We start from the raw sequence: 27,131 nt of genomic DNA on the forward strand, positions 1-27,131 counted from the left end.
CACCCCGTGTGAACACTCCACCTCATGTGATCACTCCACCCCGTGTGAACACTCCACCTCGTGTGAACACTCCACCTCGTGTGAACACTGTGTGTGACCACTCCACCTCGTGTGAACACCGCGTGTGACCACTCCACCTCGTGTGAACACTGTGTGTGACCACTCCACCTCGTGTGAACACTCCACCTCGTGTGAACACTCCACCTCGTGTGAACACTGTGTGTGACCACTCCACCTCGTGTGAACACTGTGTGTGACCACTCCACCTCGTGTGAACACCGCGTGTGACCACTCCACCTCGTGTGAACACCGCGTGTGACCACTCCACCCCGTGTGAACACCGCGTGTGACCACTCCACCCCGTGTGAACACCGCGTGTGATCACTCCACCTCGTGTGAACACCACGTGTGATCACTCCACCTCGTGTGAACACCACGTGTGATCACTCCACCTCGTGTGAACACCACGTGTGTCATCACTCCACCCCGTGTGAACACCGTGTGTCATCACTCCACCTCGTGTGACCACTCCACCCCGTGTGAACACTGTGTGTGACCACTCCACCCCGTGTGAACACCGTGTGTCATCACTCCACCTCGTGTGACCACTCCACCCCGTGTGAACACTGTGTGTGACCACTCCACCCCGTGTGAACACTGTGTGTGACCACTCCACCCCGTGTGAACACCGTGTGTGACCACTCCACCTCGTGTGAACACTGTGTGTGACCACTCCACCCCGTGTGAACACCGTGTGTCATCACTCCACCCCGTGTGAACACTGTGTGTGACCACTCCACCTCGTGTGAACACTGTGTGTGACCACTCCACCCCGTGTGAACACTGCGTGTGATCACTCCACCCCGTGTGAACACTGCGTGTGAACACTCCACCTCGTGTGAACACTGCGTGTGACCACTCCACCCCGTGTGAACACTGCGTGTGATCACTCCACCCCGTGTGAACACTGCGTGTGAACACTCCACCCCGTGTGAACACTGCGTGTGAACACTCCACCTCGTGTGAACACTGCGTGTGATCACTCCACCCCGTGTGAACACCGCGTGTGATCACTCCACCTCATGTGAACACTGCGTGTGATCACTCCACCTCATGTGAACACTGCGTGTGACCACTCCACCCCGTGTGAACACTGCGTGTGACCACTCCACCCCGTGTGAACACTGCGTGTGATCACTCCACCTCATGTGAACACCGTGTGATCACTCCACCCCGTGTGAACACTGCGTGTGATCACTCCACCTCATGTGAACACTGCGTGTGATCACTCCACCTCATGTGAACACTGCGTGTGACCACTCCACCCCGTGTGAACACCGCGTGTGACGACTCCACCCCGTGTGAACACTGCGTGTGATCACTCCACCTCATGTGAACACCGTGTGTGATCACTCCACCTCATGTGAACACCGCGTGTGATCACTCCACCTCATGTGAACACTGCGTGTGATCACTCCACCTCATGTGAACACTGCGTGTGATCACTCCACCTCATGTGAACACCGCGTGTGATCACTCCACCTCATGTGAACACTGCGTGTGATCACTCCACCCCGTGTGAACACTGCGTGTGATCACTCCACCTCATGTGAACACTGCGTGTGATCACTCCACCTCATGTGAACACTGCGTGTGATCACTCCACCTCATGTGAACACTGCGTGTGATCACTCCACCTCATGTGAACACTGCGTGTGATCACTCCACCTCATGTGAACACCGCGTGTGATCACTCCACCTCATGTGAACACTGCGTGTGATCACTCCACCTCATGTGAACACTGCGTGTGATCACTCCACCTCATGTGAACACTGCGTGTGATCACTCCACCTCATGTGAACACTGCGTGTGATCACTCCACCTCATGTGAACACTGCGTGTGATCACTCCACCTCATGTGAACACCGCGTGTGATCACTCCACCTCATGTGAACACTGCGTGTGATCACTCCACCCCGTGTGAACACTGCGTGTGATCACTCCACCCCGTGTGAACACTGCGTGTGATCACTCCACCTCGTGTGACCACTCCACCTCATGTGAACACCTCATGTGAACACCGCGTGTGATCACTCCACCGCGTGTGAACACCGCGTGTGATCACCTCGTGTGAACACTGCGTGTGATCACTCCACCCCGTATGATCACTCCACCTCGTGTGAACACCATGTGCCATCCCTCCGACCCGACGAGTGGACCCCTTGACACCGTCTCTACTTTTCCCACTCCACATCTCCCTCGCTGCGTCCTTCTCCACCTCTCCATGCATCCCCAGCTCTCTCTCCACTTGTCTTGCGTGTGATCACTCCACCCCGTGTGAACACTGTGTGTGACCACTCCACCCTGTGTGACCACTCGACCCTGTGTGATCACTCCACCCCGTGTGAACACCGTGTGTGACCACTCCACCCCGTGTGACCACTCCACCCTGTGTGATCACTCCACCCTGTGTGAACACCACGTGTGACCACTCCACCCCGTGTGAACACCGCGTATGACCACTCCACCCCGTTTGAACACCGCGTATGACCACTCCACCCCGTGTGAACACTCCACCGCGTGTGATCACTCCACCCCGTGTGAACACTGCATGTGACCACTCCACCCCGTGTGAACACCGCGTATGACCACTCCACCCCGTGTGAACACTCCACCCCGTGTGAACACCGCGTGTGATCACTCCACCTCGTGTGAACACTGTGTGTGATCACTCCACCCCGTGTGAACACTCCACCCCGTGTGAACACCGCGTGTGATCACTCCACCCCGTGTGAACACTGCGTGTGATCACTCCACCCCGTGTGAACACTCCACCCCGTGTGAACACCACGTGTGATCACTCCACCTCGTGTGAACACTGTGTGTGATCACTCCACCCCATGTGAACACCGCGTGTGATCACTCCACCTCGTGTGAACACTGTGTGTGACCACTCCACCCCGTGTGAACACTCCACCCCGTGTGAACACCACGTGTGATCACTCCACCTCGTGTGAACACTGTGTGTGACCACTCCACCCCGTGTGAACACTCCACCCCGTGTGAACACCACGTGTGATCACTCCACCTCGTGTGAACACTGTGTGTGATCACTCCACCTCGTGTGAACACTGTGTGTGATCACTCCACCTCGTGTGAACACCGTGTGTGATCACTCCACCTCGTGTGAACACCGTGTGTGAACACTCCACCTCGTGTGAACACCGTGTGTGATCACTCCACCTCGTGTGAACACCACGTGTGATCACTCCACCCCGTGTGAACACCGTGTGTGATCACTCCACCTCGTGTGAACACCGTGTGATCACTCCACCTCGTGTGAACACCGTGTGTGATCACTCCACCTCGTGTGAACACCGTGTGTGAACACTCCACCTCGTGTGAACACCGTGTGTGATCACTCCACCTCGTGTGAACACCGTGTGTGAACACTCCACCTCGTGTGAACACCGTGTGTGATCACTCCACCTCGTGTGAACACCGTGTGTGATCACTCCACCTCGTGTGAACACCGTGTGTGAACACTCCACCTCGTGTGAACACTGCGTGTGATCACTCCACCTCGTGTGAACACCGTGTGTGAACACTCCACCTCGTGTGAACACCGTGTGTGATCACTCCACCTCGTGTGAACACCACGTGTGATCACTCCACCTCGTGTGAACACCACGTGTGATCACTCCACCTCGTGTGAACACCGCGTGCCATCCCTCCGACCCGACGAGTGGACCCCTTGGCACCGTCTCTATTTTTCCCACTCCACATCTCCCTCGCTGCGCCCTTCTCCACCTCTCCATGCATCCCCAGCCCTCTCTCCACTTGTCTTGCACATCTCACCCCACTCATCTCCCAAATGAGAGGTGGGTTGTAGGTATAGTGAGTGGTCAGAGCTGTTTGGAAGAAAACATTGGGAGGGAGCTCCTATTCAGTGAAAATTTTAATGATGTTTGTCAAGTGAGACATTAGATAGAACGCGGTTTCACTCTATCCAATTTTGAGACAAGCAGTCTGTTGCATATATCATTGGCGTAACATTTAATTTAATCCTTACATATTGACACGACTGAATATTACAACTATACTATGAGCAACATTGTCGGTTTTGTTTTTTACAAGACCCCTGTATGAAGCACGAGCAATAAAAAGAAAAGAGGGCACAGAAATTAGGTTGGGCAGAAGCCTGAAATGAAGCGCTCACACGGGCTGAGGGAGAGGAATGGGCTCGCCACGCCACTAGCGTAGGGACTTCGAATGGGAGTACGGACTTTGTGTAAGGGGAAGGGAAGGTGAGTGAAGAGGAACAAAAGTTAGTGGGAAAAGTTTTGGGGTGGTAAGGGGAGAATTTGTGTACAGTCTGTTCTGCTAAAACGTGTCGTTTTATAACGTGAATTGTATATAACGCGATTAATGTATTAGGGAACACATTTTTTATAACGTGGATGTAAATTGGATATAACGCGATTGAGTGAAGAGAAATACGCCACACCAGTAGAAAGAAGCGGTTGTACAGCGACCTCAGGGTGGCATCGCGCAAGGTGGGATGCTGCTGAATGCTTCTACATGCTACCCACGAGCCTCAGTCTTTGTTCAGCCTACGTACGCATCTCATGTGTTATTGTGGACTGTGTTTTACCCTATATTATATATTATTTATTATAACGCATTTTTCCATAACGCGGTGTTTTTCAGAAACACAGCTACCGCATTATAGGAGAATAGACATGATGCACGTTTATACTTACATTGCAAATTGAATGAGAAGTTGGTCGGTGATAAATAATATTTTTGTATTGTCACAGGTTATCCCAATGCTGCCCCGCTTGCTGTGTGAGGAGCTGTGCAGCCTGAACCCTGACCAGGACCGCTTGGCCTTCTCTGTGATTTGGACCCTGTCGCCACAAGGGAAGGTGCTGCTGACTTGTTTGTTTTATGTTTTCAAGTCCTCTGTGTGTGTGTAATCAATTTTGTCAAGAGCACACGACGGTGTAACTTTTATCTTGGGTGCACTGTGCCATCACAGCACCGTGCTCACTAGATGGTGCCATCCACCCTCTGAGAAGTATCGTTAGACAGAGGTGTCCAGCTGTCAGATGAGAGCCGGACAAACCAATGGCATCTTCTGTCATAATTTAGTTTCTCTAGGGATGTGAATAGTAAATTTAAAATAATGAGAAAATTAATGAGACTGGCAGCACCGAATGAATGCAGAATACACCTGCTGTGCAACCGTTTTGATGCCTGTCTTCGCAAGGCCTATCCGCATCACCCCTCAAATGCCATTCTTCATATTGTTGTCTCTTTTTTCTTCCTCAGCACCTTACTAATCATGTAATCTATGGCGATCACCCTTGGGATGGTCTCGTAAAAATAAATACGTCTTTATTCAACAACATCAGGAGCAAATAATAAACACAGCCTTTCAGCAACAGTAAGAACAACTACAACAGTCTCTCTCAACTGCCAAAAGAGCTTGCTTCTAAACGCCCCACACTGTTGATGTCACATGCAAGCATTCTACAAAGATCTAGCCATGGGGAATTCCATTCTCTACCCAACCTAATGGCACCCACCACCCAACCTTGCCTGTGCTCTCTAGTACATTAAACTCATCCTTGATGGAAACCCCATTGTTATCTCTTACCAGTTCTTGTGTAAGTAGAATGAAGCAGGAACATTGCACTTTGTGTGATCAATTGCGTGTTTAAAGCAACCGAGTCATCAGTATAATTTCTGTGGATTTCTCTTTTCAGATTATCGATGAGTGGTTTGGCCGGACCGTGATACGTTCGTGTGTAAAGCTGAGCTACGACCATGCTCAAAACATGATCGATGACCCAGGGTGGGTGCCAAGTGATGGAGAGTGCCCGCCTATCTCAGGGCGACACCAGCTGAGTGACGTTAAGCGCGCTGTACAAGATTTGCATTCCATTGCACAGGAGCTGCGAAAACAGCGCTTTCAGGATGGAGCCCTGTGCTTGAATCAGGTGACAATTACTTGAAATTTCCAAATCCAGTGTCTATGTAAACATTGTCGTTTATTTTTATTATGTTTTTAAAAGCAGCAGCATCTCAATGTGAAGTATTCGAGTGAAGACAACACTGACGAAGGAGGGTTAGAAAGAGGAGTGCGGAAGAAGGGGGGGGAATGAGAGCCAAGCCACAAGGGAGAAGATGAGAGAGGTGACCTGAGACCAGTGAGCTCCAGGGCAGCAGTCGGACGTTAGAAATTGGTTTGTGGAAAACTGGGGCCAAAGAGGTTGGGTACAGATGGCTGGCTGATGAGGCCTAGGGTCAGACGGAGCCATTGGAGCCCTGTGCTGGTGAGGCCCAGGAGCCGGGCCATTAAAGGTTATATATAATATGCCATTGAATATGTGACATCTTAAGACTACTTTTGAACAATATTACAACCTGAAATATTTGGTTTATCAAATCAGAAATATATTTTCTATGTAACACATCACTTGCCATCGTCTTGACTTATGTCTTGAATATTCTAGTCTGTTAAGATGTCCGTCAGTTTAACACGTAGGCTTTGGTCTTGAACGGCTCACAAGTGATACCATCACATCTACCCCTCTATTTAAGGAACGAAATAGGAGGATTTATCCACAAATCTGGCTGTAACCTGATTAAGCTGGTTGTAATTAATGGCGAAACGTCGTACTCAGATTGTAAATGTTGTGGCTTTGCTCTCCAACACACCGGTGTGCTGTACTAGTAACAAATTGGGTTGTTCTGTTTACATGACAAACCTTACTAAATTGGCTGTCGGGTGGTGGCGGGTTTAATGACACATTTATTTACGTTATCTAAATCAGAAAACCTGTATTATGGAAAGATGTCTGTATATGACACCCAAGTAATTAGATATACAAATTAGCAGAGCATATTTTGAAACCCTTGGTGTGCCACCACTCGTCTTTCCCTTCTCTTAAGTTTGCCAAACTACTTGCGAGGATTTGTGTTTTTTTCAGGTAAAAAAATGACTGACAATACATTTTATTTTTTAGGTTAAATTATCCTTCACCTTGGATCGCAACACGGGAATGCCTCAAGGATGTTATGTGTATAGTTACAGAGACAGCAACAAGTAAGTGTTTGCTGAATGTCACCATTATTTAGAAAGATTATGCAGATAACAGACATATATTTAGTCTTTTTTGTAACAAACGATTGCTTTAAAATGCATTTAAACATGGATTTGGATATTATATCTATCAACTGTTATCACAACTTGTACACATTAATTGGACTGAGAGAGGCTGGATAAGTTGTTATAATAGCATATCATTAGGATTTTAATTAATTTCCTGCACATATAATTTTAAGACTAAACAATCTTTTTTTCACAAATTACCATTTTTGGGAAATTTGTATTTCCAAGTATATATAGTTCATTAAACTGTAATCAAGATTTTGGGTTGATTTTAATGTTCAAGACCAATTTTCCTTAAAGGCCAAGGACGGTTTATATATGCCACACCGTTACCATCACTTCCTCTCGCAAAATTCCTCAGCTGTGGCTCAGTCAAGCTCTGCACATCCCATTTCCCATGCGAGGTCACAATGAGACATTTCTGGCTTTTAAGTTTCCCCTCAGTTGACGATTCTTGGTTACCCATTCCACTGTGATACCTCTAACATGTTTCAGAAATAAAAAAAAAATTTGGTTCGAAATTAAATTGGCAATGCGTTTTTGCATGTTCTGTCTTTTGCTTCCAACTTACTTTCCCTTACCTTCCATACTTTTATTTATTCCTCTGCATGTCACCTATGTTTGAGGGCCAGAATCGTATTTTAGATGTGGGGAAATGCAATACATGGGAACGACATAATACGTGTTCACTTTTCACTCTAGGCTTGTGGAGGAATTCATGCTGCTCGCCAACATGGCAGTAGCTCACAAGATTTACGGAGCGTTCCCAAAACAAGCGCTGCTACGGCGCCACCCTCCTCCACAAAGTAACCTCATCCAGGCCCTGCGCGAATTCTGCACAGAGCTGGGCCTCCAGCTTGACTTCAGCTCAGCAGGGAGTCTCAATGTATACAACTCGAGCACTATTATTCAATGCAAAGTGGATTTCCTCATATTACACAGAATACTTACAAATCTCTTGGATTAACTTTAAATTGCATGTCATTATAAATTACATTGACAAAAGTGCCTTTCTATGAAGCACATGAAATCTGGTGGAGGGAGATATAGGAGGGAGGAAAGGACAGAAAGGAGAGGGGCAGGGAGAGAGTGAAAGGTCATGAAAAGGAGAGGAAAGAAAAGTAAATGAGAAAGGGGACAGCGAGGGAACGTGACAAGCAGTGGGAGAGAGGATTAGGGAGCGGCAAGAGAAATTGAGCTGGGAAAGGGAGAGGTGGGAATAAGGAGAGTGAGGGTGAGAGAGAAACAGAGAGAGATAGGCGGAGGGAAATGGGTGAGATACAGTGAATGGAGGAGAAGGGACAGAGGAATGCCAACACCGATAGTAACGGAGACAAAGCAATAAAATAAGATATATTGCGATATGGTTCAGAAAATGCAAGAGACATGTGGAGAGAGACAGCGCTCAATATAATAATATTTTTGCTGGCAGGCTGGGAGGAATGGACTGATGGTCACAAACAAAGGAAGTAAAACATTAATGCTCAATACAAACAAAAATACAATGCAACTGTTGGCCAAATATCCCAATGCTGAAAAATATCCTGCAAATTGCTCAATTGGAATTACATATAGCAACATCTCCCCCTACTGCGCAAACCTCACAGGACCCTTCTAAAACAGAGTGAGAGCAGCAAAGCTTTCCTTGGTAAGCAAACGTCATAATGAAAATACAGGAAGAAAACCCAAGCAGATGACCCAATGCAATTAGACGATCAAATTAAATATACTGAGTTTAGCTTGGGATAAATGTTGTGGCTGCATTCTTCTAGTACAGTATTTTCAAATGGACACCAATGTTTGGTGTATTTGAACATTGCAATACTTTTAACACATAGTTTAGTCATATTTACGGTGGTGTGATTTTTGGAACAAACCCCCCCCCCCCTCCTCAGGTCAGTTTGAACGAAAGTCTGGCAGGGGACAGGCTTGCTGCTCCGAGGAGAGAAGTTCTTACCCAGATGTGCTCCAAGCCTATGCAGGTCACACTCACATTCACACATTGTACATACGGATGTTTAGTACTGTTCAATATTGGTGTACTCGGCAGCTGGTGCGTATCAATACGTTCTGACCTGCTCCTACTGGACAGTATTATTCTTATATATGAATGTTATTTTTTGTCTGTCTGTCTGTGTGTGTATGGACGCACACTTGCGAATGATTTGGCTCGAAAACCGTGGGGTATACGTTGAAAAAAGTAGCCTGGTACCACGCCGTAAGCCCCGTGGTGAGCCAGCGCTATTCCGTTTTCCCATTCGTCAACTTTAAAGTACTCTATTTAGCGATTTAGTGCTGTTTTCGTTTATTTATTAAATAGCGCACGCTCGCCCATACCATCTCACACGCGTTTGGTGGGGGGGAGGGCCCCTACCAAGTCACATGCATTCGGTGGTGGTGAGGGGGAAATTTTCTTTCGCGTTAAACATGCAATAAAAATACCCAAAACGCTGAGGTAAATTCTTCATAGTGTGATATCCTCTTCTCCCCCCCCCCACCCCGATGTTTGCAGTTACTACTATAGAGTCGGTAGATGCTACTGGTATAGGCCATAGATAATACTGCAGAGCTGGCGGTGAGATTGTGGGTGGTGGGGGCGGGTAGCGGCGCAGCCCCCAGCCTGCCAAGGTGCCACCTTGGCCGGTTGGGCAATCTCGGCGAGGCTGGGGGCTCTGCCTGAGACTAGGCCTCACCATGGCAATATTATTTAAGTGCAATTTTCTTGCTTTCGCTAAACTCATGTAGATAGAAACCTATTATTAAAACTATTATTTCAATAATTATTTAAATTTTCACCTTGGATATATTAAAATAATGTTTGTGTGTAGACAACTAATATTTAAAATTACCTTGGTTAATAATAATATAATAATGATTGTGTCTAAGTCCTTGTGTGCGTGCGAGTCCATTTCCGTGTCTGCGACGATGTTAGTGTGTGTGTACGTCCGTGTGTGTGTGTGCAAGTCGATATGTGTGTGCGTTAGTCTATATGTGTATGTCAGTCAATGTGTGTGTGTGTGTAGACAACTAATTTTTATAAATTAAGTTGGTAAATTCATGAATAATAATGTGTGTTTCTTAAGTCCATGTGTGCGTGCGAGTCGATGTGCGTGTCTGCGTCGATGTGTGTGTGTGTGAGAGTCGATGTTTGTGAGTCAATATGTGTATGTCAGTCGATGTGTGTGTGTTAGTCAATGTGTCTGCGTGGCTCAATGTGAGTGTGTAAGTCCATTTCTTTGTGTGTGTGTGTAGGTCCATGTGTGTGTGTGAGTCGATTGTGTGTGCGTGAGTCCATATGTGTTGTGTGTAAGTCGATGTGTTTCCATGTGTGTGGGTCGATGTATGTGTAAGTTGATGTGTGTGTGTCTTTTTTTCCCGGGCAACACCGGGTACTTCCTGCTAGTCTTATCTTACCTATAAATGTCATTGTTTGTGTGTGGCCGAAACTTGCTCGCAAACCATGGGGTTTTTGTTTTAAAAAAGTGGCCAGGTACCACGCCATAAGCCCCGTGCTGAGCCAGCGCTATTCCGAGCTCGAGTGCTTCACCTTTAAAATAGTTTAATTAGCGATTTAGTGCTGTTTTCATTTATTTATTACATAGCACATGCTCGACTCTACCAACTGACACGCGTTCGGTGGGGGGGGAGGGCCCCTACAAAGTCACACGCGTTCGGTGTGGTTGAGGGGGGAATTGTGCAAGGTAACACAGATTTACAGCTCCCTTCAAACATTTATTACCATGACGGTTTACTCATTACAAATTGCCTTTTGTAGGTTAGATTTAATGACAGAGATGAACCAGTGTTTATGAAAATAGTTTATTTCTGTACTTTTGAGGCATAAGTAGCTTACTTCACAGGGGAAAATCAATAAATATACTCAATTACATCTTCATTCTATCATATTTACACTTGCCCCCTAAGTACGGGGGTTGAGCAGTGACGTTATGTCAATTCCGCTTGATTAGTGCGCATCTGCTCATAGTTACAGGTAGGTTTGGTTCATTTTGTATTTGTTGACTTTCATTAATTTGCCGCTCTTGCTCGCGGCAAATGTTTCCACCAAAATGGTGGAACACCCTCGCAGTCGCTCCTAATTACTTATTATACACGCGTGCATTTCCCCTCCCCCTTGCTTCTTTCGCTAAAGTCGCGTAAAGAGAAAACGTTTATTTACAATTTTATTTAGTCGATATAAAAAGTTATAGTGTGTGTGTGTCTATGTCCATGTGTGCGTGTGAGTCCATATGTGTGTGCGTTGTGTCTGTGTGAGTCTTTGTGTGTGTCCGTATGTGTGTGCGTCAATGTGTGTGCGAGTCAATGTGTGTGTGTGATAGTCGCTGTGTTTGTTTGTGTACGTTCATGTGTGTGTGTGCGGTGTGTGTTTAAGTCGATGTGTGTGTCAGTCGATGTTGTGTGTTAGTCGATGTGTGTGCAAGTCCATATGTGCGTGCGTAGTTCCATGTGTATGTTAGTCGATGTGTGTGTGTGGGTCCATGTGTGTCTGTGTGTGTGTACATCAAAATGTGTGTCTGCGTGAGTCTATGTGCGTTTGTAAGTTGACGTGTGTGTAAGTCGATGTGTTTGTGTGTGGGTCGATGTATGTGTGTATGTCAGTTTGATGTGTGTGTGTCTTTTTCGCCCTGGCAACGCCGGATGCTTCCCACGAGTATTAAATAAATATTCAGATTCTGACATTGATGTGGCACAATACATTGATAGGGTGGCAGAGTGGGTGGCAGTGCTTATCTTATTAGTGTAGCAGAGGTGATGTTTTGGGCAATGACCCTTCTTTGGAGACCATAGAATAATTTTTGTTATTTCTTTCTGCATTTTATTTCGTCATTTTAATACCACAGTGTTATTGATGGTCCTCCAACCAACCCCTCATTTACATTTAACTTTTCCTGGGCTTTTACAAACTAATCTCTCCGCCAATCAGATTTGAGTGTTTCTCCACCCTCCTATCAGATTGTGCGCTCAACGCATCAGTTCTCCACGTGACAGACTGCCAATAGGAATTGAGCACCTTATTTCAACTCACAAGTCTTTAAGACTCGGTGAGTATTAACCGTTTATAGATTTAATGGACAGGGTTCACCTCTCAGTGTCCCGTATACAAGTTTAGTGACTGACAAACGCATGTGTGGCAGGGCACTGCAGGCAGATGGCCCAGGCCTGTGCCACTTCATTGCCCAGAAAACCCCAAGGCGCGTAGACACACGAGCCCCTGCCTGAACCGTGTAGTCGCAGCAGGTGGTGGTGCGATGGCAGCGTCTTGGTGTGCTAATATTTTTTAAGAGTTCTCCTTTTCCACGAGTGGGGCCCAGCCTCACCTGAATGATCAGCTGCCACTGCGTGTGTCCCGTAGATTCCATAACACGGTGGTAGTTTTTTTTTTCGCTTGAATTTGGCGATGCCAGGATGTAGAAATGTTTAGACCATAACCCAGTTTACCCTTGCAAAGGAACAATGCTGTTTCATATGTCGAAATTAATGTATTTTAGCTCCTTAAATATAGTATAGAACAGAATTAAATAACTTCAGATGAAGAAGTGAATCTGAGAGAAATAAGTGAGCAATGTACGAGGATAATTTGGCACATTAAGGTTAGGATACCCACAGTGTAATTCATCTGGGAAGCAGTCATATAGCTCTCGCAAACCACACAATAGATAGAAATGTAGAACCATAAACATAAAATGTAGAAACCGGACTCACAATGTTGCTGTTTCTTAAGGGAAAGAAGTCGGTGTGCAGAGAACAACTAAGGCAGTGGGTGGCACGGCCCAGCGGTAACGCGTTCTCCACTTGATACAGATGTTCAGGGTTTAACTTCGGCAAGCCAACCTTGTTCATTTGAGTATATTAACTATAATTTAAGCGCTGTATACTTCAAATAGGACGTTAAAGATCCCATGATCGCATTCGAAGAAATGTTTGCGAAATTTAAACAAATATTTGCATATTACTTAATTGTGAAACATGTAGTAAACACCACCCCCTACTACAAAAACATAACAGAACCCTCCTGAATAAGAGTTCAGACTCAGCTAAGCTTTTTCGGGTAAACAAGCATCATAATAATAACTGAGGTATGCCAAGAACTAAATCTAGGCATCCTGGAAGTCAGAGTAGGCAATATTGATGTATAGATATTGATGTAAAAATGCAGGGGTTTTTTTCTTTGAAGATATCCTCTGCTATTCTTTGATGATTTGACTCAGAGTTAAAAGCACGATGTGCTTGCAATAACTAAGACCATAACATCTCACCCGGCCTCAGAGAGCACAACACTGATTCACATATATGACATAGACATCTTTAAGAAAGATTCATCCAGATGAACGTAACATATCTTGTCTTTACTCCTTAAACGATAAAAAAAATCTGAATTTAAGCAAGCTGCCATACTTTATGTACAGGCAGTTCCCGGGTTACGAAAGGGTTAGTTTCCCGAGAATGTTCCGTAACCTGAATTTTTGGTATGTCGGAAACTGAACAATTTCCCCCCAAAATCAAGACAAAATCCCATAGCCAGAAATAGTTGTGCCTCTCTTACCCGATTACTCGTTTTTTTTCTCTCAGTACTGTATCGAGCTGTGTACGTTTTTTATTGCTACTTGTATCGTATCGCTGTACATACACTGTAAGATGTGCCTGCCATTCTTCCACTCCGTTGGTGGGTGTCCATCTAGGACCCCATTCAAACCCACAGTGGCCTGGTCTCAGCTAGTTGAGGATAGTTGCAAGCAGGCATTTCAACATCGCTTGCAGATGGGGTTAGCATCGTGCCCCCTCCTGATGCTGAGGGGAAATGGGTGAGGTTCAGGACTGTGGCTCATGCAGCTGCAACGGCTGCATTGGGTATATGGTCCAGACCTCCCCAGAGACCCTGGCTGAAGGAGGAGGTGTTCCCGCTGGTTGAGGGAAAACGACAGGCCCACTCCCGTCATCTACAACATCAAATGAGGAGGCTTACCGCAGCCTTGGCTCGGAGATTCGGAGAGCCGTACAAGGATGAGTGGTGGGTGCTGGTTGTTGAGGAGGTGGAATCTGCCTCAGTAGCCCACAATCACAAATCACTATTTAATTCCATCCACAAAGTTAATTGCAGCGCCTCACCTATCACCATTCTTAAGGAAAAGAATGGTAATCTGATCTCCCATCCCCAGGAACAGGTCTGCAGGGTTGCACAGCATTTTTGTGAGATCTTGGGGGGGGGACATTCCCTCAGCCCAGACAACATCATGGGGGAAGGCGGGGACGACCCTGCCTCAAATATTAGAAGAAGTAGCCACCCCTTCTAAATGGTCGGCTGAGGTGCCATCTGTGGAGGAAGTGCGAGGGGTGATCCGAAGTCGGAGACCAGGAAAAGCGGCAGGCAGAGACGATTTCCGATGCGAAATGCTGAGGGAGGATGGCATCTGTGTGCAAACTGCCCTACATGACAGCATCACTACTGTCTGGACCACAGGATGGGTTCAGTATGATTGGAAGGATGACCTTGTGGTCCCCCCTCTTTAAGAGGAACATCTCTCTTCTCAGTGTGTTGGGAAATGTCCTGGTCAGGATTATTCAACATTGTCTTGCCAGGCACGCTGAGGAGAACCCCAATGTGGTTTAAAACCAGGGCAGTCCTTCATGGATGCCATGTTCTTTGTACGTCTGCTACAGCAGAGGTGTAGGGGATTCCAACAAGACCTACATCTCTGCTTTATTGACCTGGTCAAGGACTATGATACCATGAACAGGCAATGGCTGTGGGCAGTTTTTCATGCTTTTGGAGTCCCTGATTCTCTGCTCACAATCATTAAGAACTTTCATAATGGTGGGAAGTCCCGGGTAAAGCTGCATGGCCAGGAGTCAGAGCCATTTCCTGTTCACCTTGGGGTGTGACAGGGATGTCCTCTGGATCCCACATTATTTATCATCATCTTTGACCACATAGTTCAAGAAGCTTTCCATGGTTGTACCAGAGGAATTTCCATCTGGTACAGATACAACGGGAGCCTGATCGATGCCTGGGTGTGGTCGAGGGATTGCTCCCTATTGGTCAACCATGTTATGCATGCTGATGATCTGGTGATTGCTGCTCACTCAGAGGAGTTGGAGGCGCTGCTGCTGAACCTGGAGTGTTCCACGAAGAAGTGGGGTCTTATCATCAGCCCCACCAAAACTAAGCACCTACCTGGGTATTTTGTGCAAACCAAACTCTCCACCCCCTCAGCTCCCCATTGGTGATGGAGCAGTTGTGGAGAGAGTGTCCCATACCTGGGCAGTGTGCTTATGACCAGCTCCGGTTTAACAGCAGAGGTCTCACTCCGAATCAGTCGGGCGGCATTATCTTTTCATCGGCTGCGCAATGTTATGTAGAAGCTACCTGGTCTGTCACTCCACACGAAGCTTTCGGGTCTTCTCAGCCACAGTCATGCCCTCCCTTCTCTATGCTTGTGAAACATTGACCCTTCTAATGGAACATCTGCGCTGGTTAGAAACATTCAGGCTGGCATGCCTACGATTCATCCTGGGTTTAACCAGGCAGGAAAGATTTGGACACATTCCGATCAGTGAACTCTTCTGGCAGGCAAGGTTGCGTTGGCTGGGTAATATAGCCCGCATGCACAGCCACACGCATGCACACAAAGACAAAAGTGGAGTAGGCTCGTCTTCAGACACACACACGCACACATACACACACATACAAACACATACACACAGTAAATAAGTCATAAAATAAACTTAAAATGAAGAAAACGAACAATAGAAACATGGGGGTTAAGAGATAGTTCTAAGCATAGAAAACGAACAATTACGTAATGCAACAAAACGAAAATAATTGTGTAACACTACAAAAAATTCCATTTACCTTCATCCTGATGAAGCCTGGGCTCAGTGACAGCGGCACAGTATTCACCGGCAACCTCACCACGCTGCACTATTTGTGCTTGGGTAACTAATGCAAACATTTCCGCATATAGATTTTTTTACTTGCTTAACGGAAGCATTTCCGTAGAGTCGAATTTCTGTAAGTCGGGTCTTCCGTAACCCGAGAACTACTTTTATATTTGCATACAGGAAAACCTGGCTGGACTCGGTTTTATCAAACGCATGTTTCGGCCATACACATTTTACTGAATGAGGTCTGTTCTCCGGCACTTGGGGGGTATGTTGAGGCTATATGCGGTTTGATGCTGCCAAGATTCTCATCTCCACGTTGAAAACTAGTGCGTGTTCCGCTCGTAATGTACGGTGCAGTAGAGACTGCGGATGAAAATATCGACGCCATCTTCCCTCCCCGACACTCTCATGCCATCTCACTCTTTAATCATGGCCCCTTAGCGCAAGATGATTGGTGGTGATTGTAGTAAAAAAAATTGAGAAAAGTTACGACTTTAGTACAAATAGTGCAGATAGGCTCGTGAAAGGTGAGCGCTACGTCCGTTGAAAGCTACACTGATGTGAATGAATTGACTATGAGAACGATTTATTGACCATGTTTTTTTCTGAATGTTCTTTGTGTGATGATGTAACACATCCTCAACAAGCTCATGCATAACGCCCATGCTCACATACATTGCCGCATGCATGTAGCCGTCCGCTCGTTGAGGACGTTAGTCATATAGACGCCTAGAAGACAAATCATTAACATTCAAGTAACAGTGTTGGGAGCGAGATTTGGGCATGAGTGTCGTGGTGCGGCAAAACCAATGGTGATGGTGTTTTGTGTTGAGGTGACATGGAAAGAGTGTACACACACACACAACAAACGGAGAGTGACTCGGTTTCCTTTATTACAATACCAAGGGCGGAAATGTTGTAGAATTTTCTAAACAAAGGGGGAAGGGGGGGTGGTCATTTCGGACCCGAGGAAGGCAACCCTATATTTCCCATGATCTATAATTATTGTTGTAACTTGCTGATGTGCCCCTACTGGTCATCTGTGAAAAAAGCTTCATGGTTCTTAAGATTCCTCCAGGATAAATAATAATCATTCTCAGAAAGATTCAGATTTGTCAAACGCGTTTTTGCCCAACACAGGATTTTCCGGGAATGTAACCCCCTCGTCCGGCGAGGTTTTCCTGTACTTTTGTTATTCAAGTCCCAAATAACCTCAGAATTGGACATCTATTTTGTTAAATGTATACTTAACCTATTTTATTTTGTGAATATAATTTGGCATTTTCTTTGGAAGCATTTTACGGTTGGCTCTCTGTCTCCCTGTGGTCTGTGCAGCTGGCAGTATATTTCTGCACAGGTGTGCTGGTGGATGAGGCTCTCTTCCGACATTATGCCCTCAACGTGCCACTCTACACGCACTTCACATCTCCGATCCGCCGCTACGCTGACCTGATTGTACATCGCCTGTTGGCGCAAGCCATTGGTACGTGCATCTGGTCTTTGCAATTATCCATACACCGCCTGTTAATGTTGCATATTTGTTATCAGTAATTTCATACATAACCGAATTTTCCAGGATAAAACATGTTCCACACTCGGTGTATGTTGCATTAAAGTAAACCCTTTATATGTGTGGGGGATACATTCCTGGAGAATGGTGCGAATATTACATTTTTAAATCCTCAAATATTAATACTTAAAGCTTTTGAGCAAAATTTTATTATAAAACCCGTGAATATTAAAGAGTTACTGTATAACGCTTTGCTGCCTTTGAAGCACTTTAAAATAGGTTTGTATTAATATTTTTATTAATATTTTAAGTCGAAATATAAGCGTGAATGGGAAATTGGTGTCATCGTCTTGAAATGTGCCACTGCAACCATTTTCTAGCAGCTTGGAGGTGAAAACTTTGAGGCCAAGGCTTAAAAAGAGAAATGTTTTAAAATGTGCCCCCCCTCACCCACCCAGTCATTGGGGACTCAAAATAAAAAAAAAAATGTTTTTGGAGTTTGTTATAGTGGGGCCTACAATTAAAATAAAGCCTTTACATGTTTATAGTTATAACATAACTTGACAATATTTATGCCAAATTTAAGCTTTCAATCCCAGAGCATCATGAGAATTTACATCAGTCATTAGGTCGTCACCAGTGATATATGATGTTACATTTTAGGCCAATGGCATTATATTGTAGAAATACATTTTCTATAATGTGCAGACAATTTCAGTACTAATTACAATTTTTTAAAACATTTTAGTGACTTGGGTGTTATATATCAACATGACCAAACAGAATTGCGCATGTCGTACGATTATAGGTTGTGGAGATGTCGTGAATCATCAGCCTGCGGAGGAGGTGCAGAAACAAGCGAGCCACTGTAATGACAAGAAACTGGCTTCAAAAAAAGTCCAGGAGCTCAGTTCAGAGATGTTCTTTTCTGTTTTTGTCCGTGTAAGTATTGCATTTTTCAGAGGTATACATTTACAATTGGAAATTATATTTTTAAAGATTACAGTACAGTTTTTGAAGCATTATTTAATTCTTACAAGCGCATACATTTTATGGTTTGGGTCGTATGCAGTGTATAGCAGTCAACTTCCAAATGTTATAAATCAAAATTCAAAGTGATTTCCTCCTCAAATGAGCATCGAGGCAGTGCGCATTTCTTCTTAACACGTAGGCTTTCGTGACCAATATCATCCACAATAGAGGTTTTTGGGTTAGATCGCATAAATATATAAATGTGTCATTAAAACCTGCCACTACCCGACATCCAACTAGTAAGGGTTGTCACGTGAACAGAACACGCCAATTCGTCACTAGTACAGCACACCGGTGTCTTGGAGAGCCAAGCCACAACATTTACAATCGGAGTACGGCGTTTCGCCAGTAATTACAACTAGCTTCATCAGGCGACAGCCAGATTTGTGGAGAAGTCTTCCTGTTTCGTTCCTGAAATAGAGGCGTAGATGTAGTGACCACGCTTCTGTGCTCTTGGGGGGGGGGGGGGGGATTACTGAGGCAAAGTACATTATGGATGCACATTATGCGAGCCCTTTGAACTTGTCCTTCCTGTCTATTGTGTTTATTTAAATAGCCCTACCAACATTGAAGTACACTACCCTTTGTAGGCATGCATTTAAATAATGTATTAATTGATTATTCGCTTCTACGCAGCACCAAAGGCGGTAGCTATCCAAACGGTAAAAGTTATTTTGATTTCTTTCAATTTCGATAGATTATTTAATTAGTCTTGACCAGTAGTAGCTAGTTTCGTACAAAACTTCAATATTATCAAAATCAATTGAGTGTCCTTGTTGGCATGCGTGTTCTGGTACTGCTGATAGTTGTATTTGGGAGAATTTAATATTTCTCTGATGTTATTTTAGTCTCGTGCTGATCATTCGTCCTGTTTGCCCAACATAACATTTACCATACGTGCAGTTAATCCTGTACACCACTGGCTCGGCTCATTTGAGCAGGAAATTGCTTTGCCTTATGTTTGTGTAATACGTGTTTGAATTTTTGATGCAAATCTTAATTAAAGGAATGTATCTTCTACAGGAGAGCGGTCCTTTGGAAACAGAAGCCATGGTTATGGGAGTTCTGGACCAGGCATTTGATGTTTTATCACTGACATTTGGTGTTCAAAAGCGAGTTTATTGCAATGTAAGTAATCTCTTGACTAATAAATTAACTGCCCATGTCGGCTTGTGTTAGTTTGGCTTGTATGCATTTCTTCCTGCTATCTGAGAGCAATTAACTCTACAATCATACACAGATGGGGTTTTGCGGTAATTTAGGAATGCACTCAAAATAAAATGACACTGCCAGAAAGAGTGCATGACGAGCAATGTAAGTCGATAGTTTATGGATTAAAGTTTTCCTTGTGGATCGGGGCATCCTCGCAAAGTTTACTTTTGTTTTTCAAGGACCCTTTTTGGATCCAATGTTGTCTTTATTTCTAGCATTTCTAATTGCCCCGCTAGGCCGACACTCGCATGCAACAAATCAGGTTTGTACAGAACGATCGGGGATCTTTTACTTGTTTGTGAAAATGTCGCTTGGAGCACACTGTCACGGTGTGAGGATTCATTTTATTCTCACTCGGGCTCAGTGGCACGTGCATTCGTCACAGCCAATATGCCACCAAGCCCAGCCCATAGTGTACTGCAACCGATATTTATTTTGTTAAGCGGTCATCTCAAACCAAACCACATAGGACAAAGTGTACATTTTACATAGAATGCTTTGTGGTGTGAAATGTATCAGTTATATAAAGATTATTATATTTTTTGTTCCACGTGTTTACTCGGGAAAGCCTTTTTTCACTAGGCTCCTGCCAAGCTTTCACAGTAGGGGGGCGATGTTGCTACGTGTCATCCCAATTGTGTAATTTGCAGGTTTCAGCATTTGGATTTTTGAATATTACCTGTTACATTATATGTTTTTAGCGGTGAGAAAAACCTGGAGAACCCAGAGGAAATTATGTTATAGACCTTGCAAATACAGTGTCGTGTTTTCCATTGACCACCCTTGGGTTCCATATTGTTTATCTTGGGCATTTTTTTTATTAAACTAAACTTTTTATTTTACCAGTTAAGGTCCACTGGGTTATATATCTCTTTTTCAGAAGCCACTTGGCCATAAATGATAGCTCAACAAAGTGACTTATGTGGAAATCTATCGCAGTCAAATACTCTAAACACATGTTTATAAATGTGGAGGGAAAACCCAGAGGACCCAGAGGAAAATCTTCACGACCACGGGGAGAACATGCAAATTGCAAATAAACAGGAATCAGGGTCGAGACCGAATCCACCACCTCCTGTATACTAGGCGAGGTAGTTAACATCTCCATAGAGGTTGTTCACAATTGATTTGTATCGGCCTGATTGTAATCCTTAGAAGAGTCAAATCCCTGACATGGAAATATACTGCTGGATGAAGTCATCCACATGCCATGTTGGTCATGAGGGTTCCTTGACCATACTTTACCACTCAAGTCATGCCCCATTACAGAGGCTGATCTTCACTCCACTGATACCAATCATTCGCAAGTCCACTCATCTGCAGTCCATCTGTACCATATGAAGCCCTTATCGTTGGTAGTTCATGCTTGTTACCTATTTAGCACCCAATATCCAAACAAGCATAATCAGCTTGGGCATGGAGTGGCTGGTTGTATAGACCACAAGTATATATACAAATTTGGAATTCCACACATTTATTGTAGCCATGACACTACTTGGCTGCAATTAGTCATAGATTCAATGTATATATTTTATTTAGTTTTGTTTTCCAAACTAAGACCATTTAAATTTTGAACTTAAAAACAATTTGGTTGTGTGTTTCTTCATGAAAAACTTCAGGTCTTGAAGAACCACCTGGTTTGATGCAATTAATTTTAGCCTGGAATTTGACACACTTGCCGTTTTTTTTTACAGGCTCTGCCCTTACGAACGTTTCATTTCACCAAACAAGGAAGGCAGCCAAAATTGACACTTGTTTGGGAACCAAAGTCACCAGAGCAGCAGCCAATCCAACAGGTGAGGATTCTCTTCATGCGTATTGCTGACAAGTTGGATATTGTTGTAGACGATTTGCCTCAGTTTTTTGGAAAGCATACACGGTACTTAAAATATAGCAACATCTTGATTTAAAGCTTTCATGACCGCAGTAATTCATACTCTTTGGTTCTTTTGGTAAAATCACGTAGATAGAAAAATAAATAATAGATCACGACATTTCGATCGCAGCAACAAGCAATCGTCTTCAGGTGAGAAAGAGAAACAAGCCGTTGTGACGGGGCATTATATAGATCCGAAAGGGAGGGGGGGGCTGCCGTAAGGGGCGAGAGAGTGGGGGTGAAATTCAAAGAGGGAACGAGGTGAGAGAGAGAAAAGAAGATCAGACTTAGCAAACTTAGAAATGTAATGCAACTCAGAGAGTCAGCAAACACACCAGTTAACACTTTACCTGGTTGAACACATCCTTTCAAAGATTGCTAAATTTGCATCCATCTCGGTTGAAGTCATGTCTGAGTTGTGTGGAAATCCTACCCGTAGAGGCGGTTCAATCCTGATTTAAAGCTTTTGTGACTGCAGGAATTCATACTCTTTGGTTCTTTCGGTAAAGTCACGTAGTTAGAAATGATAGAAAAACATTTCTATCTACGTGACTTTCCCGAAAGAACCAAAGAGTATTTTGCAACATCTTTCACGTGCATATGTAATGTAGCTCTCAGAGACACCGTCTTGTTCAGTTATATGTAAATTTATTATGAATGAAGTCCGCCGACTCACTGATAACTTAACGAGTAACCGCGAGTGACTATATACACTTGGGTAACTGAGATAGCTGTATTCTGAGACAACATAACTCTAGCCTTCCAAGACTACAAGGTGCACACTCCAGGATGATGAAGACGACCCGCTCTAAGGTGACGACGGCGACGGCAATGCCGGCTCTTATCCCCCTCACGACCCGGCCACGCCCCTATTCCCCGAACCCTCTCTCACCGCACCTGGCCCTGTCTGACTCTGCCCTTGTTACAATTTACGACCGTTAGGTCCGTGCTTCCCCTCACTTGATCCTGTTAACGCTTGTCCCATCAATCATCATTAGCAACCACTTAGGTCCCACATTACGGGGAGCCGTACTGTCCCTACATCACCCCGTACTGTCATTACACATATATCTCTATATATATAAAAGGGAAATTTGTCATTATGTGTGTCTGTTCAAAATGTTTAGCGTACTTCCGGACTGTACACCATGCAAAAATTCTAAAAATATACTTTTTTTTTTGGGCGGCGGGGGTGCTCAATAATGACTTTTTTTTGCACGGCAAGTGAGCTGTGACGTCACATCTATCACGTGACCCGTGCGTGCGGAAGCGTAACGCATTGTAGTGTAGTGGTTAGCGCGCTGTGCTACGAACCCAGCGACCCAAGTTCGATTCCTGCTCACGGCCACCACCAGTGACAATTATTTGAACCGGTCCTGGGCCTCCCCTAGGTCGACTCAGCCTCAAACGAGTAGCTGGTGTGCTATGTGAACATCGCCACTGGGGGGACAAAGGCGGCCGGGCGTGATGCTGGCCACCCACCGCCTCGTGTGCCTTGCCGGCCTTCATAGGTGCTCGCTAACAGCACTTGCCCCCTACAGTCTCACAGGTTACACGGGGGATCTTTGTCTTTATCTTGTGTGTGGGGGGGGCAGCAACTGCGTAGCGATTCGCGCACTGCGCTACGAACCCGGCTTCCCGAGTTAGATTCCCGCTCATGGCCACCACCACTCACGCTCACGGCCACCACCGGTGGCGATTATTTGAACCGGTCCTGGGCCTCTCCTAGGTCGACTCAGCCTCTAACGAGTAATTGATTTGGTGTGTGAACATCGCCACTGGGGGGACAAAGGCGGCCGGGCATGGTGAATCCAAGTCCCGGGCGAAGCCAGGTAGTAAAGCTAGTTAATATATAAATACACTAACCTTGTTTCTAAGTTGCAAATGCTGGTAAAAAACGAATGGCTTAATTTAGCCTTTCTGGCATTAATACAAAAACTAAGATGTTCAAACACCGAAGAGACACCTATTACAAGACATCAACTCTGCATTAACCACACATACTTGTGGTAAAACATGCAAACTAATATGCTTTGGTAATTTATGTATTATCCTTGAAACTGATTCGCCTATACCAGTATGAGTCTATTTTTTGGCTTTATCTCACCAGTGCTATAGACCATAGAATGGCAACAATTAAACGGAACTTTTTATTTTACCAGGTAAAGCACACTGAGCTATATAGCACCTCTTATTAGTTCCACACCTCTGATTTTCGCACCATTCGTAGTCAACTGCTAATCGGAGGTGTAAAATCTATATGTAACTTTTTATGCACTGTGTTAAATCGGACCTGGATCTTGTGTTTGTTCAAGATTTTGGAAATATTTTTGGTTATCCCTGCTATGTAAGGCAAGGTGGTGGTTTTGATTGGATCTTCAGATGGCTCCTTCCTCACGGTTGTGGTGATGGCTTTGCGGATTGTGTGGTCAGAATATCCATTCGCCTTGAGATCCTGGTGTACGTGTTTGAGTTCACTGATCAGGTGTTCATGGTCAGAGATACATTGAACTCTATGGTGTAGAGTTTTGATGAGGCAATTCTTCTGAGATGAATGGTGGTGGGAATCAGATTTTAGGTAGGCGTCAGTATGGGTTACTTTCCTGTAGACAGTGGCTCATTGAGCCATCTGGTCTCTTTTTGATGAAGACATCCAAGAAAGGTAGCATGCCATTCTTTTCTATCTCCATCGTGAATTTGATTGCTGGGTGTATGGAATTGATGTGGTTGAGGAATTGTTTCAGAGCCGGTCGGCCATATGGGCAGATGACGAACGTGTCATCCATGTACCTCTTACACAAGGACGGGCATAGAGTGGATGCCTGGATGGCGTCCGTCTCAAATTTTGCCATGCAAATGTTGACCACAACCGGAGATAAGGGAGAATCCATTGGGGTGCCTTGAATTTGTTTGTAGAATGTTCCATTCCAGGTGAAGTATGTATTGGTGAGGCAGTGTTTCACCAGGGCTGGTACATCAGCATTCAGTCCTTGTTGTTCCAAATCTTCAATTATTGCAATGATATCGGACACAGGAACTTTGGTGAACAATGAGACTACATCAAAACTAACAAGCAAATCACCTGGGGACAGTGAGATGTCTTTAATTGATGATACCAGGTGAGCTGAGTACAGAAGAGGTGGTCTTACCAGTGAATGCCTGCAAGGTCTCAGACAGATATCGGGCCAGTTTGTGTGTGGGTGAGCCAATGGTGGAGACGATGGGATGAAGGGGTGTACCTTCTTTATGGATTTTTGGTAAGCCATATTGTCTGGGTGGTCTAGTAGCAGAAGATTTTAAGGAAAACCGTTTGGTCTGTTCAATTAGTGAAGCTGAATCAGTGATGATACTGTTCGTTTTTGTAACGAGGCAGTTGGTGGGATCTCTTTTAATTTTTATGTAGCTCCCATCATTAAATGGGTTCTGAATTTTGTTATTGTACGCGTTTTTGTCCATGATGGCCGTGGCATTGGTCTTGTAGGCTGAGAGGATGATGATATCTTCCCTCTTTTTTATTGAGATAACTCAAAGCGCTCCTCCTTACTGATGTTGCTGACTGGTATCTTCGCGCTTTTGAGGGTTGCAGCGATTTCAGATCTTGTCACCTCAAGGTTCCCACTAAAAAAAAAAAATTACGCAGGCGTTACATTGTGCGACATCGGGATAAATGTAATTATTAACAGGTTTAATTCTATTTGGGTAATGAAACCTATTCATGATCTGATGTCCAAAACCTAAAATAAGATGAACATGTAAGGATCATGTAAAATGTTACAATAACTGTTTTCTCTTTTTCAGGAAATAACCATCTTCACCATGGTCGATGCAGTGTTAACTGCAGACAAAGTTCCTCTCAAGTACTCGGCGACGATTAGATGCCCACACGGAGTGGAGTGAGCCCTGCACTGCAGGAAAAAAAACAGGTCGCAAACACATTAGTAATTCGGTCTCACAGCACACATGTGAATTGCGCATACAAAAGCCTTGTCCAGATCACCAGCTCAAAAATAACTGTGAAAGCATGACCATTTTGTCATTTAGACCACCAACTGAAAGAGTTGAAAAAATATGGCCACCCCACCAGACAGCAGTGAAATAAAGACACATGCAAACCGGTTTCATCCTCAGGAGGGCTCATCAATACAGCACTGTCATCAATGTTTACTGATGCAAAGTCTGCCTCTGGAAACCATATATGTGGAATCCCTACTTACACACGTCAGGGCCCATTAGACATAACCCATCTGTATAATTAATAGGTTATATTGAGAGGGCTGTTACCTTTACATTATGGGGACTCATTAACTTGCCTAATCGCAACAATAATTCAAATGTAGAACAGAAAACAATTTTAGACAAAGGCTTCTCGTGGACAAACAAAATAATGGTAACATTTTATATTTTAGTGCTAAGATGTGTATGATTTTTTAAAAAACATTTTAGAAATGTTTTTGATGAATCACTTTTAGGTTATATTAGGTAAGTATTTGTTCCAAGGACCTCCTTTAGCTATATACATGGTATTTTTGTTGAATAGATGCTCAGAGTAATAAAAAAATAAGTGAATATAGGTAGATTTGGTTAAAAAAAATCTAATTGTTATTGTTGATATTTGTGAATTCCTTTTTATGTAATAGGTAGCTGTTGTGCACCGTGAATACAGAGGAAAACAGGTCACCGCTTAAACCCGTAGATGAGAGCAGTTTGTTGTGTGTGGTGTTAATGTAAAAAAGTCAGCTTTGCTATGCATGTCGCGCCATTTCCAAGAATCATTGGTAGCCTTTTCATAAATTTTACCTCTATATAATGTGTATTTCAGAGTTGTACATTATTTTACAGTATTCCAATGTACTAGAATACCATGACATAATCTGTTTAGCACTACGTGGACATGTGCTGCAATCATAATTGAAAACATACAGATAATGTACACGGTGGCTCTTTGCCTTTGAGTTTTAGTTGCTTAATTACAGTAATTTTAAAACATTATTTATACTTCATACAATGTGTTATTTTTAGTTTTCCCGTTTTATGAAGTAATATTGTGAATGAGGCGTGTCTATTATCTTAATGTTTAATTCTACGACATTCTGTACGTGAAATTAAGATTAAAACAATGCATTGTCTGATTTTTTAAGGTTCTTTTTCTAAATTCTCATAAATTGTGGTATCAAGGTCATGTCCGAAGACATTTTCGTGTGGAACTTGCACCGCGCAGTGCATTAATCACCTATCGGCAACGGTTCTGGAAGATGACAATTGTTACAATTATAATTTGGGTTTAAATAGCATGTAAAATTGTAAATGATGCATCTGCATCTTAAGAACTGAATGTTACGGACATTTTTTTTATTTAAACAGTTTCTAATGATACCAGTTCACTTTATCTGAATCTAGTATCACTTCCATATTAATGTTT

General features: G+C 44.3%; 1 protein-coding gene across 6 annotated transcripts in view; it reads left to right on the forward strand.

Moving 5' to 3' along the window:
• The window catches only part of DIS3L2 (DIS3 like 3'-5' exoribonuclease 2), a 68,158-nt gene extending 41,320 nt beyond the window's left edge, over positions 1–26,838 (forward strand). For all 6 annotated transcript variants that reach the window (XM_078600741.1, XM_078600744.1, XM_078600740.1 and 3 more), the window contains 10 exons: positions 4,822–4,929; positions 5,773–6,006; positions 7,036–7,115; positions 7,884–8,067; positions 9,077–9,163; positions 17,418–17,565; positions 18,401–18,534; positions 19,648–19,752; positions 21,531–21,632; positions 25,511–26,838. In XM_078600741.1, coding sequence (XP_078456867.1) covers positions 4,822–4,929; positions 5,773–6,006; positions 7,036–7,115; positions 7,884–8,067; positions 9,077–9,163; positions 17,418–17,565; positions 18,401–18,534; positions 19,648–19,752; positions 21,531–21,632; positions 25,511–25,609 — 1,281 coding nt within the window. In that variant the 3' untranslated portion in view covers positions 25,610–26,838. The remainder of the gene's footprint in view (positions 1–4,821; positions 4,930–5,772; positions 6,007–7,035; positions 7,116–7,883; positions 8,068–9,076; positions 9,164–17,417; positions 17,566–18,400; positions 18,535–19,647; positions 19,753–21,530; positions 21,633–25,510) is intronic.
• The last annotated feature ends 293 nt before the right edge of the window (positions 26,839–27,131 follow it).

This window comes from Lampetra planeri, chromosome 15 (genome assembly GCF_965212315.1).
Source record: "Lampetra planeri chromosome 15, kcLamPlan1.2.h2, whole genome shotgun sequence".
NCBI classification, from domain to species: domain Eukaryota; kingdom Metazoa; phylum Chordata; class Hyperoartia; order Petromyzontiformes; family Petromyzontidae; genus Lampetra; species Lampetra planeri.